Genomic DNA, 15511 nt, shown 5'->3' with positions numbered 1-15511 from the left:
CAGGGAGCTGCAGCCCTTTGCAAACTGTCAGCAAAGCGGCTGTCTCAGGACCAGCCCTTGGGGCCAGGACATCCCTGGGGGTGGGGCGATGGTGGGGGGAGGCCTGTTCCAGCTGAAGCCACTGCCAGGCCTCCCGTGTCCCCGCAGTCCTCAGCCCCAGCTTCTGGGCTGGGCCACGCCTGGCCATACCCTGTCCTCTGCTCTTTGGCCCCAGCAGCCTGAGAGCCCCGGGGAAACAGTCGCACATGCAGAGGGCACCCAGTGTCCTGTCTTGCGAGTGTCCCACTCAGGGCCCGGAGCAGGTGGAGAGCCCAGAGCCTGCCCCATGGGCCTGGCCCACATCGTCCTTGGGCCTAAAGAGGACACCGAAGGGTGCCGCCTTCTCTCCCGTGGCACCTTAGCAAGTCCCAAGGGGCTCAGCTCTGAGGCCTGAATGAGCTGCCCCCCATCTACCCACACGAAGGCCCCAGACTCGTGTCCTGCACTGAACACACCGCAGCGGGGACCATGAGAAGCAGCGCTGTGACGGTCCTCAGGCAGTTCCTGGGCCAGTTCCTCCCGTCCTTCCAGCAGGCTTCTGAGACAGGCAGTGCTCCTGTGCCCACTTCACAGATGGGAAAACTGGGACACACAGAGGGGCTCTCGGCAGGGAGCCTGGGCCCTTGGCATCGGCAAGATGCAGGCGCCTGCCCTTCCAGCTCCCAGGGGAGCGAGGAGCCCCCCTACGTGCAACGCTATGGTCCTCTGACCCAGGACACCAGCTCTGAGCTCATCTCCGTGTCCCTCAGGTCCTGCACAGACACAGCACAGAGAGGGAAGGACTCACACTGAGTGTGCTGGGCAGAGTCGTAACTGAGTGTGATGGGACATTGGGGGTCAGTGGCACAGTCCGTGGGGTGCAGAGGAGTAGGGGGGGGCTGAATGGCATGAGGTTAGCCGTGGGCAAACACTGGTCGACCCCCGTGGATTGTGGGGAGCTGCTATGCTACCTTCAAATTTGCCCTGATCACTGCTTCTTGAAGGTGGGACCACGCCAAGAAAGCAGGGCAGGTGTGGGAGTGGGGACCCTCCTGGCCCTTCTCCCCTTGTAGGTGCCCCCCCCACACACACACACACACCACCACGGATCCTGAAGCCTGCAACTTACCTAACCAGGGAGAAAGGGTGACCCTGAGAGAGCTCTGGCCTCCCCACCAGCCCCTCCCTCCCCCACTCTGGGCTGACTCCAGCTCCTCCCTGGAGCTCACTGCTCACAGCCCCCCATGCTAGCCCCACCACCCTGGGTGTTCAAGAGGCCCCGTGTGGGTTCCCCGAGTTCAGTGAAATATAGCCACTGTCCAAGCAGGACTTGCTGCGCTAAAGGGCCCTTATCTAAACTAAGACTCAGAATAACTGAGTAATTCCCTGGAAAATAACCCCATTCGGAAGCCCTGTTCCTGAGCTTCCAGCCTAGAAAGGCCTGGTCGCTCCTGCCCTCTGGGGCGAGCATTTTCAGTCTAAGAGGACCTGGAAGCTGGGGTCCCTTCCTCCTCTGCATAAAAGCAGCAGGAACGCCCCTACTATCTCCTCTGAAGGACAGCAGCGTCTCTGCGGGGCGCTGGCACCAGAGACCACCTCCTCCACCTCCTTCCCCCGGAGCAAGCTGGGGCCCCCCGAGCACTGCACACTGTCTCCAGGGAACACATAACAGGAAAGAGGTCCCAGTCACTTCTCCCCACAGACCCGGAACACAGGCGAGGCCCAAACAGGGCTCAGCCTTCCCGCAACCAAAGGGAGCTCCCGGGATGAGAGGGGGCCGTTCCTCGTCCCCATCTCCCTGCATGCCCCCTGCAGATCTCCGGGCTCCCGGCTCTCCTGGCACCTGCTCCAAGAACCCATCCAGGTGGGAAAGGGCACCAGGGGCCCACTGGGTGCACAGCTGCTGGGCTGTCCTCCGCAAGAAGGCCTTGACATTCAGCAAGGCGCCCTATGGTGGGACCTGACCAACCCAGTATCAGATCAAAGAGACAGCGAGGCCAAGGCTCCCAGACCACCCACCGTGCGCAGGACACCACCTCGTTCTCCCGCACAAAGACAGGAAGGAAAGCCTCAAGCTGTCAATGTCTCCTCCCCGGGTGTGGAGAAAGGCAACCCGCACCAGCATCTGCGCCGGTCCCACACCCAGTCCCACACCCGCTCCCACTCCGGGTCCCACTCCGGGTCCCACACCCAGTCCCACTCCAGGTCCCACTCCAGGTCCCACTCCAGGTCCCACTCCCGGTCCCACACCCAGTCCCACTCCGGGTCCCACTCCCGGGCCCACTCCGGGTCCCACTCCGGGTCCCACACCCAGTCCCACTCCCGGGCCCACTCCCGGGCCCACTCCGGGTCCCACTCCCGGTCCCACTCCGGGTCCCACTCCCGGGCCCACTCCGGGTCCCACTCCGGGTCCCACTCCCCGTCCCACTCCCCGTCCCACTCCCGGTCCACACCCTCAGGAGGCCGCTTCTCCCTCGGGGGCGAGGGACCGGCCGTCTGCGAAGCCTCCACGTGCGCCTCTGCGGGGTGGGACCAGCGCACCCAGCGCAGGCTGGGGGGAGCCCAGCCGGCGTCTCACTGAAGAGGACCGGGAACCAGACGAAGGACGCAGCTGGGAAAGCGCCCTCCGTCCTCCAGCCTGCGCCTGGCTTCAAACCCGGCCAGGGCTGGCCTCTAGCGACCTCCGGGCCGGACAAAACAGGCTGGACTCTGATTGGCCAGCGCGCCACAGGGCTGATAGGTGCCTCCCCCCTGATTGGCCAGTGCTCCCTCCCCCGCCCCCGCTGGAAGGGGCCTCCCTTCTGATTGGCCAGCACATCTCGGGGCTCGAAGGTGCCTCCCCTCTGATTGGCCAGCGGCAGCCCCACCTGCAGCCCCACCTGCAGTAACTGCGCCGTGTGCTGCGGGACAGTCCCCGGTGCGGTGCCAGTCTGGGTCCCCCGCTGCCCCGGAGGCTCCCAGGCGGCCGGACGCTGACCCGCTGCTCGCGCGCGCACCCGCCGCCGGGGCCGGCACAGATCGGAGCCGCGCGGGAGGCCCCACCCGTCGGGCGCAGGGCCCAGCCTCTCCGCGGGCCTCGGACCCTCCACCGGGGGGAACGGCGGCCGGAGCTGCTCGCGGCCGCTCTCGGCCACCCTGCGCGGGGCGGAAGACCACCGCGGCCGCCCTGCGGGGCCGTTAAAGCGCGCGCTGTCCTGGTGTCTGTCCGCGTGCGACCGCGGCTCTCCAGAGCTCCAGCCCCGCGGCCACCGCGGCCGCCCGCGCGCGCCCACGCGGCTTGCGGCCGGCAGTGACCAGAGCTCCCTGCGGCCCGGCGGCCACGGCGCTGGCCCCGAGGACCGAGGACCGAGGACCAGCCGCACCGCACAGGCCGCCCAGCAGGTGCTGGAAGCCCAGGACCCTCGCGCGGGCGCTCAGAGACATCGCAGCGCCCCCGCCGCTCTGGGCCATGGAAGTTTGGGGAAAGTGGGTCAGACTGGGATTCTGTTTCTTGGACCTGAGGCCCCGAGGAATGGCGACACTCACGGCTCACGGGGGCTACCACGGAGGCTGGGCTCTGCCAGAAAACGCGGGGTGAGTCACAGCTGACAGCGATGCCTCAGACCGAGTGACCCCCATGACCCGCACCACATGGCCACACACCCCCCCACGGCCACACACACACCCTCACGGCCACACACATCCCCTTATGGCAACACACAACCCCTCAGGGCCACACACACCCCTGCACGGCCACACACACCCCCTCACGGCCATACACACCCCCTTACGGCAACACACAAACCCCTCAGGGCCACACACACCCCCGCACGGCCACACACCCACCCTCACGGCCACACACACCCCCTTACGGCAACACACAACCCCTCAGGGCCACACACACCCCCGCACGGCCACACACACCCCCACACAGCCACACACACACACCCTCACGGCCATACACCCCCGCACGGCCGGCCGAGCATTCCTTCGTCCCATGAACGGCCTCCAGCCACCTGGGACAGCGCCAGCACCGAGCAGCATCTGAGCCGGCAAAGCCCCCACCTGCGCGCCCCCCAGCGTGAACATGTCCAGGGCACCTGCCGTCACTCGTGGTCCCGTCACGGAGGCGGAAGACCAGAGTCCCGCGGAGGGGGGATGTGGGCAGGTCCATTCCCATCTCTGGACTCAACTCCTCCTTGCAGAGTGGGGGTGGCCCGCGGAGGAAGGGGAGCTTCCTCCGCCCCTTGGCCTCAGCACCACGGATGTCCCGGCAAGCAGTCTAAAAAGTGGCACATTTCCTGTGTCACCACTTCTTCTGTTTCCCCCATGTGGGAGGCGCTAGTGTGACCGTCCACGGGAGAGAGAGGGGCCCGGTCACGCAGCCAGCCGGCAAGCAGGACCCCACAGCCACTGCCTGGGGCGGCCTCGGGATCTGGGAAGGGCGCACACTGGTAACTGGGCTCGCTCCATGCTACGCACCGAACCCCCACAAAGAGCCCTGCAGGACTTAGGACTGTCACCCTCCACTTAAAAGTAGGGAAACTGAGGCACGGGGGTGCTAAACGCACAGTTGGTAGGAGTGGAGCTGGGGTGTGGCTGGCCTGAGCATCACCCACACGGGGTTCCCCATGCTGTGCCCCCGCCCTGCAGGTCTGCCCGCAACAAGAGACAAAGCCGGTTCCGCCTTCAGGATCTCAGGATCCCCGGAGCCAAGCCAGGGCAGAGATCTTAAGAGGGACATTTGGCAGAGTGCAGACACCGGAGTGCCTTCTGCAGGGGGACCCACATACACGAGGAGAGGAACTGCAGCATCTCATCGCCGCCCTCCTGTGAGGAAAAGCCTCTCATCAAAGGATGGGGCCCGGCAGGACCTTGCAGGACCCCCACCTTGTGGCTCCCCAGCGGGCTCGGCGGCCACGGTTCATCTCCGAGTCTCCCATCTGGCGGGGCTGGGGGGGGGCACCCATGATAGGGAGGTCAGTGTCACCTTGCCCCGGGCTGCCCAAACACAGAAGGTCCTTGGGAGACCACGAGACAGAGGCACATGCAGAGACAGGACACACAGACACATGGACCCACACAAATCAGCATGTCACGCATGAGCACATGCCCGACACATACATCCAGAAACACGCACATGTGCCCAAGGGGCTTGTCAAGCGTGTCCCAGGCGACTCGTGCAAATGACCCAGGAGGCGACGTGGAGCTGATGAGGGGCACAGACTGACCCAGCCTGGGGGGGGGGGGGACGGGAGCCTCTGGGAATGGGGCCTCCTTGGACAGCCACACCTCCCTCTGCCGGGCTACTTCTGGGATGGGGGGCGGGGGTCACAGCATGCTCGCTTGCTCAGCTCCTCGTGCAGAAATGCCACCCAAACAGCAGCCATGGCGTGTCCTCCCTTACGCGGGGCGCACGCGACAGCGGGCAGTCCTCATGGCCACCCCTCAAAGCAACTCGGCCCATTTTCCAGATAGGAAAGATGAGGCAGAGTGACTGGCCCAGACCAGCCACCCCGAGCAGGTCTCAGAGGCGAAACCCCGCAACTGTCCATGCCGCCCCTGGGGTTCAGCGATCAGATACCCCCTCCCACACCTAACTGCCTGTCCCCCAGCACAAGAACCCAAAGTCACGGCCAGAAGCCACCCCCTCACCGCAGCCGAGGCCGTCAGTTTGTCTGCAGAACTCACCCAACCACTCCAGGCACCGGCCTCGCATGCAGGCGCAGACAGGGTTAAGGAAGCTCCCAGGTCTCCATCCATGACCCCCACCCCACAGAGACCCCCTCTTTCTCACTGCAGCCTCTTCTGAAGCACAGCCCTCCCAGGACAAGCGGAGCTGGGGGCGCCTTGCCAACCGAGTTAATGAGGGGCTTTCCAGCCAAGGGAAGCAGCCCCAGAGAACACGAACACCAGAGTTTGGAATGTCCTGCCGAGAAGGGGTGGGGGGGGGGGGGACAAGAGTAAAGCCAGAGGTGGGGGAGGGCACCTGCTAAGGAAGGGGAAGAAGAGGGTGGGAAAGACCAAGTTTGGCATCACCTCCTCCAGGAAGCTTCCCCAGATCTCCCCAGTGGGGCCAGCCCTCCCAGACATGTAAGGTGACACGTGACACTTGGCACAAAAATGAAGAGTGGAACAAAGCCCTGTGCCCCCGCCCAGAAGACTTAAGAGCTCCAGCAGTGAGGAGCTCCGCCCCCTTCACCTCTGTCCTCCCATAGCCCTCTGGGTCGGGTCGGCTGCGGGGAGGGCCCTCCGGGTCCAGCCAGGTCTTGAGGATGAGTGAAGGGCCAGTTAAAGCGAAGGAACGGAGAGTGGAGACTGCAGCCCATCTGGTCCCTCTGGAAGGCATTCCAGTGGAAAAGAAAGGAGGGGGAGGGGGAGGGGGAGGGAGGAAGGAGGGGAGGGAGCGGGGAGCAAAAGCAACACGGCCCTCACCCTGGGGCCACAGGGGGCAGGACCTCCCCACACTGCTCGGGACACCAGGCCTCCCCCAGGGAGAGCTGATAAATGGAGGTGAAGAGGTGCCCCCCACCGTCCCCCCCAAGTCTGAAGCACTGAGGCGTGGCCATGTCAGAAGCACTGGCCAGAGCGACCCGGAATCTGGGGTCCCTCATCCTGCAGGCCGGTGTGAGGGTCCAGTGAGATGACACGGCCAGGCAGGGGTCAGCACATCCATGACCAAGGTGACCAGGGCCCAGGGTCTCCAGGGGCAGGGACCCTGCTTTGCTCCAGTGCGGGCTCAGCCAGCGTGCCTCAGGGGTGTTGGTGACTCATCCCTGACTCTCGGGGCTCACCGCTAGTCTGGCCTCTGCTGTCCTGTTATTAAGTGGGGGGCAGGGGGCAGTGGGCATCTGCTCCCCGCCCCCCTCGGCTCCACCCAAGCCGTGTCTGAGATCCAGGGAGGAGGCAGGCCCAGAGGGCCAGAAGGCAGGGGCGGGGCAGGCAGGCATCAGCTGTGCTGGGCTAAGGGCGTGGCCGCGGTGGCCGTCCAGAAATATCTGAAGGGTGGGGTATCGGGGCAGGCTCTGGCCAGCACCCCAGAAAGGGCCCTGGAGCAACATCACAGGAGAAGGCCCTCTGGGCTCCGGCCCCAGGAAGACACTCCTGCCTGCGGCCCTGCCGGGTGGTCACTGTGCTGGGCTGGGCAGTGACCGCAGCCGCAGCCCCTCCTGTCACTGAAATCTGGACCCCGATGAGGGCAAGGAGGACCCCGGAGCTCCTCCCACTGCCTGTTCTCTTCTGGGGAGGCGGGCGAGGGGGAAGGATGGAAAAGGGTGTCTCTCCAGCCAACTTGATTGAGTCAGAGGGAATTTAACCATTTCGCATCTGTCAAGCCCCGCAAAACTTGGACAACCCTGCCCACAAAATTACTGCAAGAAGCCGTCACGTGACCAGAGCCGCCCAATGCTGGGCTGAGGAGATGACCTCAATTTCCAAATATTGGGGTCATGTTTCATTTCACATACTCTCCCTCGTGCCTTACAACGTTAACCGGCCCCAAATGCAATCTTACTTTTCATTCCTTCACACACTTGGCCAAGGAGAAGGTAGGAAAAAAGAGCCATGTTCAGGGAAAACTCGGAAAACATCTGGCGAGTCCCAAAATGGAGAGAACAGGCTCCCGCCTCAAGCATCTGGGGTGCCCTGGCCACCCACAAAGGACCCCCGCGCTGCCCTGCCCCGGACTTCAAAACCCATCCCACCCTGGGAAGTGGGGGCAGGTCAGGAACCTGCTCAGAAAAGTGACTTCTTCACATGCTTTCAAAGTGCCGTTCGGACCAAAGCCAACGGTGCAAGTTCTCGGCCCCTCTGCCATGCCTCTGCTTCCAAGGGGCCGCCCTCGCGCTTGGGGAGCAGGACACCGTTAACACCCAGGGCCCCCGACCACATCCCCCAGTGCGCTGCAGGCCACTGTCCTGGAGACCACGACTGTCCTCCATCTTCAGCTGATCCCCAGAGTCAGCCCGGGATCTTGGGCACGTTACTGGCATGCCGGATTTAAGACAGCAGGTCCCCAGAGCTAGGCTCGGCACCCCGTGTCTCCCCCAGCCCCATGTTGGCGGGACACACTGACTCCTGCTCATAGCCTTTGGCCCACCACACGCTCAACATGCCAGGAAAAAGGGAGAGAGTATCTTAATTGGCCAGCGGAACATGGAAAGTGATTCTTCCCACATGGTTTCAAATTACAAAGCAGAGGAGAGAAGGGGGAGGCAGCAGAGCCCTCCCTCCCGCCAGCTGGGCCAGCTGAGCCCACTGCCCCACCCCTGTGCCCCTCACTTTTCCTGACCTGGCACCAGCAGCCCCGAGCCTTGTCTCCCCGCCTATTAATGGGTACTGGGGGGGGGGTGGTTCTGGGGCTGCTGATGTCTGAGGCTGTGTGAAGACCCATTGCACAGGTGATCACCAAGGTGATGCTTAGAATCCACTGTCCCATCCGGAGGCTGAGTGGGAGGGAGTGGGGAGCTGTAAGACTCCCCATGGGAGAGGGCTCCCTCCACATGAGACCTCTGGCAGGAGTGCCCCATCTGGGCACCATCTGAGCCACTCTTCCCGACCTTCCCCATCACACACACAACCTGCCTCCCAGGGGGTCAGGAGGTTTGGGGGATGGGATTAGGAGCAGGGCTGGTCTACCAGGCTCCTGGCTCCCCGGCAGAGGGGCACTTAGTGGCCAGGATGGCAAGACTCAGAGAAGAGCACAGACGGGCCTAGCGTGTGCCTGGGCGAGAAGGGCAGGGCTTGGGCGCTCAAGCCTCTGGGATCCCCCCACCAGCGACCAGTGTCCCCTTGCCCGGCAGCCCGGCCTGAATGGACGGGCTGTGACTCTAGGGGGCGACCCTTCCCCGTTTCCAGGAGAGGAAGTTGGGCAGCCGCGCGAGTGTGCGGGAGAAGTTAAGTTTCGGCACAAAGTTTGCCGGCCTCGTGGACAGCCCCTCTGGCTGCTCCGACGCGGGGTCCTGCCCCGGCGCGCGCGACAGCCCCCTCGGCCGGCCCTTGGGCGCGCGGGGCACCGCGCTGGCGCGTCTCCGTCCCCCGCGCTCACAGCCGGCCTTCGGGGAGGCGGCCCGCGCCGTCCCGAGCCCGCGGACAGCGCCAGGGAGGCCGGCGGGGCCGCGATGACAGCCGCCCCCGCGCCCGGCCCTTACCTGCGCGGCTCGGAGGCGGCGCCCACAGCAGCAGCAGCAGCAGCAGCAGCAGCGGCGGCGGCGGCGGGGACAGCAGCGGGGCGCCCGGGCGCGGCGGGCTGCGCGCTTTCCAGCGGGTGTGGACGTCCATGCCGGCGGGGCGCGGGTCGGGGCGCGCGGGGACACGCGGGGGCGCGGGGCACGGCCCGGGCGGGAGCGGATTCGGCGGGGACCGCGCGCTTCAGGAAGTCATGGGGAGCCGGCGCCTGCGTTCTCTTTGTGGCGGCGGCTTCGGGCCGGGGCCGGCTGGCGCGCTCGCCCGCGGGCGGGGGTCGACCTTGGCCCCGGGGCGGCCGGGACCCCACTCGGCTCGCAGCCCGCGCCTCCTCGCCTCCTCCGACTCCTTCTCGCCGCCTCCTCGCCGCCGCCGCCCCGCGACCCGCTCCCCTGGACGCTCCGCTCGAGCGAGGTCGTGCGCCAGCCGCGGGGACCGGGAGTGCCGACCTCGCCTTGGGCGCCGTGCGCTTTTCCCCCCTTCGCCTCCCTCCCGCGCGCCGGGAAGGCACCCGCCGAGGCTGTCGATCCCCCGCGCCCGCAGCAAATCAGAGCGCGAGGCCGCGCTCGGCCGGGCCGGCCCCCGCCTCCCACTGGGCGCCGCGGGCGCGGGGGTGGGGCCAGCGGGCGAGTCGCGGCGAGGAAGGGGCTGGCCCGGGGCCGGCGCGGGCGCGGGGCGGGGGCGGCGCCGTCGGCCCGCGATTGCGCGCGGACGCGCCCCGCGGCCCCCCACCCCCGGGGGCCCCGACCCCTCCCGCCCGGGTGCCCGCACCTGGCCCACCCCCAGGAGCTACTCTGGCGCGACCCCGGGTTTGATCACTTTGGGTTAAAGAAGAAAAAAAGTTGCAGCGCGGCCCAACTTTTTCCTTTACGTGGAGGAGTTCGGAGCTCGTCTTCTGGGCGGAGACTGAACGTCTAATCCTGCCAGATCGGGGCGCCCAAGACTGTGACCATCTCGTCTACCCGCCCGGAGGACCCGCCCTGCACCTTCCCCCTCCCTGCAGACTGGGCGCGGGAGCCCAAGTAGGGTCTGACTTCCCAGGGTCCCGGAAGGAGCTTGGAGGTTGCGCATCTGGGGTCTTCATCAGAGGCAGTTGGCAGACACCCCCCACCCCCCTCCTCACTGGTGACCCCTCTGCCACAAGAGGCAACCAGAGAAGATGCCCCTTGGGGAGGTGACAGCAGGCAAAGGAGTAGGGGCCAGGACCTGCTGCCCTGGGGACCGCTGCGGGGCGCCTCCCCTCACTTCCTTAGGCCTTGGGGAGGTGTCCCTGGAGCAGTGGGCTGCCCCTTCCATCTGCACCCCAGGCCCAGAAAGCCTCCCTTCTGGGAGAGCTGCCGAGCTGGTTCTTAGAAAGAGAAGGGGTGAAGGCGAATCAAAAGTTTTGTCCGCGCCCCTGAGGCGTCCACCCCACCCCCGTCAGCCCACAGTTTTCCCGCCTGCGTGCTGGGACGGGGCAGGGGCCTGTCTCCCGGTCTCCAGCTACATCTCCAGACTGGTGGGGCACTCCCCAAATACCCTTAGTCCCCACCATTCTAGAAATACGGGGGAAAGTTCACTGGGCTGGGACGGCCACATGTTGCTTCTTGAGGTGGGTGGTGGGTGGCGGCTGCCAGCTTCCTGGCTGGTTCCCCTATACCCCGTGTGCCCTCCCACGTGCTGACAGAGCATGGAGAGGTGCGCGAGACACGCTAAGTAAAGCAGACTGTTCTTTCCGGCTTTTATCATTCTTTGGGGTTTTTTGTGTTTTGGGGTTTTTTGCAACCTGTGTAAATCATACACATGATTAAGGGAAGAGTGTGTGTGAGCTGTGTGCACGCATGTGTTTATGTATGAGGGAGGGGTGTGTGTGTGTGTGTGTGTGTTGGTAACGCTAGAGCTGGTCCTTTTATGCAACTTAATGAGACCTTCCACCTAACACTTCCGAGCCCCCGGGTCCCAGCCCTGGCTGGGTCCTAGCGTGCCTCCCTCCTTGACCTGGGGTGCTGACATAGGTCAGTGGCCTGGCTACCGGGAAACACTACAGACTTGGGGGTTCCAGCGTCTCCCCCAAGGACACAGGGCAGTCCCTCCTGGACACTCAGTGGGCCCGTCAGGCGCCCACCCAGCCTCCCTCTCTGCAGGGACAAGAAGGTTGGCAGCTCACGGCCCTGAGCAGATGAGTCAGATGCATCCTGTCCCATCTCTGGAGATCAAGGAGCACGAGGTCTTGTCCGAGCTGACGAAGGGGGGCTTCCTCTCCATCCAAGCCTGGAGGTGGGTCGGGAGGTCTTGGCCGAGCTGACGAAGGGGGCTTCCTCTCCATCCAAGCCTGGAGGTGGGTCGGGAGGTCTTGTCCGAGCTGACGAAGGGGGCTTCCTCTCCATCCAAGCCTGGAGGTGGGTCGGGAGCAAGTTTCCATCCCACCAGGGAGTCAAAGAAAAAGCCCCAAACTGGGCGGCCCGACCCACCGTCCTGGGGCTGTAGGAGAACTTGACTGTCTGGATCACAGCTTGAATGCCGGTGGGCACGGTGAGACAGCCAGCCACCCTCCAGGGGACGCAGCAGGGTCAGGGACTCACCCCAAATGCCAGCTCATCTGTGCTGGAGCCAGATTTCTCACACCAATTGCCCTTCGGGCCCGAGACACGTTGATCCCCTCATCCAGATTCACACAACAGTGACGTTTTGTGACCCCAAGCCCAGCATCCCCCCAGCCCCCACCCCGGCCCTCCCGCGACTGATTAAAATGAAGAGCCGGTGGAAACTGCATTTAGCTCTTGGCTCTGGAGAGTCTGTGGTGAGGAGACACCAGGGTCCTTTCAGCATGACCTGGGGGTGCCCAGTCTGTCACCCACCTGTGCCGGGAGCGGCCCCCCCGCTGCACGCGTCCTCCCTGTGTCTTCTGTAGTTAATGCTTCTGCTCCCGCCCATCCCGGCGCCTGTGCTTCTAGTCAAGGGAGGGACTTGCCACCATCCAGGGATCTGTGCACCCCAGCCACTGTCACAATGTTTCCCACAGTGCCCGGGGGACAGCGGGGCAGTCCAGGTATGCCCTGAGCTTTGCAGCAGGGATCTAAGCACCTGGCTCGCCCTCCCACTGCTGGGAGCCCTTCTCATGCTTGAGCGGTGGAGGTGTGGCTCTCCCTGCCAGCACTGTGCATTGTCTCCTGCCCCCCCCCCTGGGGCGGTTTCAGGACCTGTCACCAGAGCCACCTCGGAGGCGCTGGGGCCAGAGCTTCAGCACAGGAATGGAGGAGCACGGCTCGGCACACACGACCGTGGCAGTCCCCGTCTGTGGGCCTTCTGGAGAAATCCAGGGCGCTGTGTTTCCAGGACAATAGGGGCATTCTGACGCCCATGGAGGTCCGGGTGGGACCACGTCCAGCAGGAGGGACCTCCGATGGCATCTCACCCCGGCTGCTGGGCCGGCCCTGCCCCTAGTCTCGCCCGTTTGGCCCACGGGGTGGAGCGTCTAGTACGTGACGCTGGGTGGGGAGGGGGCAGCGCTCAGGCTGAGACCCGGCCGCCTGCTGTGAAGGCTCCTGAGTCGGAGCCTCTTTTCTCCCTCCCTACCCCCGCGGGCCCCAGGACCCCGGCCTGCTTCAGGAGCCCCAGATCGAGAGCCTCAGGGTGTGCGGAGGAACATGTCGCCATCTGCGTGACCGTCCGCGGGCGAGCAGGGGCACCCAGGCGTCGTGGGCGGGAGCCGGCCCCGGAAGGCCACGCGGCCACGCTCACACCCTCCAGCTCCAGCAGGTCAGTGGACAAGCAGGTTGGCGTCCCCGGCCCGGCTCAGCTCACCGTCCGATGTGCTGCGTGAACCAGACCGCGCGGCCGGCGGTGCGGGAAGAGCCGGCGCAGGGACTCGGGCTCTCGAGTTCGGGTCCTCGTTCCCCCTCAGACCCCACAGGTCTCCTCAGCTGGCTTCCCCACGGCGCTCTCCTCCAACACGGCGAAACTCCCACGGCTCTGAGAAGGGAAGGCCTCTCCCCGCGCCCATCACCCCTCCGACCCGGAGCCCTGCCGTGTCTGGGAGCCCTGTGCTCCCAGAGCTCACACCCAGGACCCAGGCGCCAGGACCACCACGCGCGACCGGAGCACACCAGGCCCGGTCACGGGCCACCGTCATTCAGAACAAAGACGCAAAACCTGCGGGAAGGAGGCCGGAGCTTTCATCAGAGCTTCGGGGACCGGCCGAGCCCGGGAGGCAGACTCCGCAGCCAGGGGGCCGCCCCATCCCCATCCCTGTGGAGCCCCGGAACAGGGCCAGCCACGCCGCGGCGGGTGAGCCCGCTGGGGCCGGCCCCTCGCTGGGCTTCGTTTCCGTGTCCTGCTGGCGACCGCCCGGTGTGACTGAACCCCGACGTTCCCATCGGGGGCCAAGTAAACTTCGCCGAATAACAGAAATTCCAGGAACAACAGCCTGTGATGGGCGCGCGATAACACTCCAGACACAGAGAGAGAATTTGCAAGCGCGCAGACCGCGGGATGGAGAGACGTGTCTTCCAGGAGTGACTGCCTGGGCCTTCTACCCTCCCGGAGAACGTTCTATAGATAAAAGCTGGGTTTGCAGCCCAGGAAAAAATGTTCTTGGGAGCATCTCTTCAGTTAACTCTTGTGAAAAAGTATCTGCACAGGTGGAGAGAGCTGCCTGGTGGTCAGCGGGCCATTCCCCAGATGCAAATAGCATTTCTAGATGCCTGTGGTCACAGAGGCCACCTTCCCGGCCCATGACCTCACTTTGGAGATAGGTGTCCGTGAAGCCCGGAGCAGAGGGCTTTCTGGGCGTGCGGGGCTGACTCGGACCTCGGCCCCTCATGTCTTTAAACAAGGTTCCAGGGCGCCTGGGTGGTTCAGTTCATTGAGCATCTGCCTTTGGCTTGGGTCATGATTCCAGGGTCCTGGGATCAAATCCTGCCTCAGGCTCCCTGCTCAACAGGGAACCTGCTTCTCCTTCTGCCTCTCCCACTGGCTTGTGTTTTCTCTCTCGCTACTCTCTCTCTCTCATAAGCAGAATCTTTAAACAAAACAAAACAAGGTCCCATGTCCAGGAGCCACCATCAACCCACCACAGCCCTAGAGCTATCCGGTTGTCCCCGCTGGTGAGCCCTAGAAGACACGGGAGCCAGCCATGGTGTGGGACAAGGGGTCAGTGGCACCTGCTGTGCGGCCCAGTGCCCATGCCGAAAATCTCTTGTACTTCCCATGTCCTGAGAGCAGGGGACGTCCCCAGCAGCGGGCTTGAGCTGGCAAGAGGACAAGGGAGCCCGGTGGAGCCCTGCATGCGACGGCACATTGCCCGGGCGTGCCAAACACCGCCTGAGATTGTTGTTTTTTCCAGTAGGGCCTAGTTTTATTTGTTTTCATTTTTAGTATTAAATCAATGTTTTTAATGGAAATAGCTCCCGCATTAAATTTTCTTCCATAAGAGGAAGTGAGAGGGAATACAGAAATTTGAATGGGCCTCCCAAACTGGACCCCACCCGGAAATCAAGCTCCTTTGCTCCCCAGAACCTCTGAGCCGAGCCCGTGAGCCAGGCCTGTGCGAGGATGTGCGTCGCGTCGTGTGCGGGTCAGAATTCAAGCTCAGAGCATTTCTGGAAATGTGTGTCCGGCACCGTCGGGTCACTCAGTGGCGGAGCCAAGGTCCTGTTCCAGGCCGGTCCACCCCAGGATGCACACTCTGCCCATGGCGCCTTCCTGCAAAAACAGCACAGATCCGATCCGGCCTGCCCCCGGGAAGGCAGGGGAGGGGTACAGAACTAACGGGGAATCCCAGGTCCATCTGGCCATGTGAGGCTGACAGTGGCTCCCAAAGACAGTTTCAAGTCCTAATCCCCAGAACCTACAATGTGACCTTATTTGGGAAAAGGGTCTACACAGATGTGCTTGAGTGAAGGGCCCTGAGATAAGGAAATCATCTTGGTTTGGCCAGTGGGGCCCTAAATGGGGCCCTAAATGCCACAGAAGTGTCCTCAGAAGAGGAAGACGGGGGGGGGGGGATTCAAAACAGACAAACAAAAGTCAAGATGACAGGACGGCTCAGGCAGAGACTGCAGAGACTCTGCCACGAGTCCCAAGCCATGGGACATCTGGGGCCAGCAGAAGCTGTGGAGACCAGGAAGGACCCTCCACTGCAGCCTCGGCCAGGAACACAGGCCTGCGGACCCCTTGATCTTGGGCTGGGGGCCCCAGAACGGGAAGAACTCGACCCTGTGTGGTCATTTGATATGGGAGCCGTGGCCCACCAGTATTCTAGCCTCCCGGGACCGCTGGGCCAGGTGGGCAGGCTCAGAGCATGGGGCACCTGGACGGGGTCTGGGGAAGTGGGGTACCAGCTGTCACGTGT

At 64.3% G+C, this 15511-nt stretch overlaps 1 protein-coding gene across 2 annotated transcripts in view; it reads right to left on the bottom strand.

Annotated features, from left to right (window-relative positions):
- The window catches only part of COL5A1 (collagen type V alpha 1 chain), a 138263-nt gene extending 128566 nt beyond the window's left edge, over positions 1-9697 (bottom strand). For both annotated transcript variants that reach the window (XM_045082847.1, XM_045082848.1), the window contains exon 1: positions 9147-9697. In XM_045082847.1, the coding sequence (XP_044938782.1) occupies positions 9147-9276 (130 nt within the window). In that variant the 5' untranslated portion in view covers positions 9277-9697. The remainder of the gene's footprint in view (positions 1-9146) is intronic.
- Between the last annotated feature and the right edge of the window lie 5814 nt (positions 9698-15511).

Source organism: Mustela putorius, unplaced genomic scaffold (assembly GCF_011764305.1).
Source record: "Mustela putorius furo isolate JIRA1106 unplaced genomic scaffold, ASM1176430v1.1 tig00000596_pilon_pilon_pilon, whole genome shotgun sequence".
NCBI classification, from domain to species: domain Eukaryota; kingdom Metazoa; phylum Chordata; class Mammalia; order Carnivora; family Mustelidae; genus Mustela; species Mustela putorius.
This window is presented reverse-complemented; position numbering and strand designations above follow the sequence as displayed.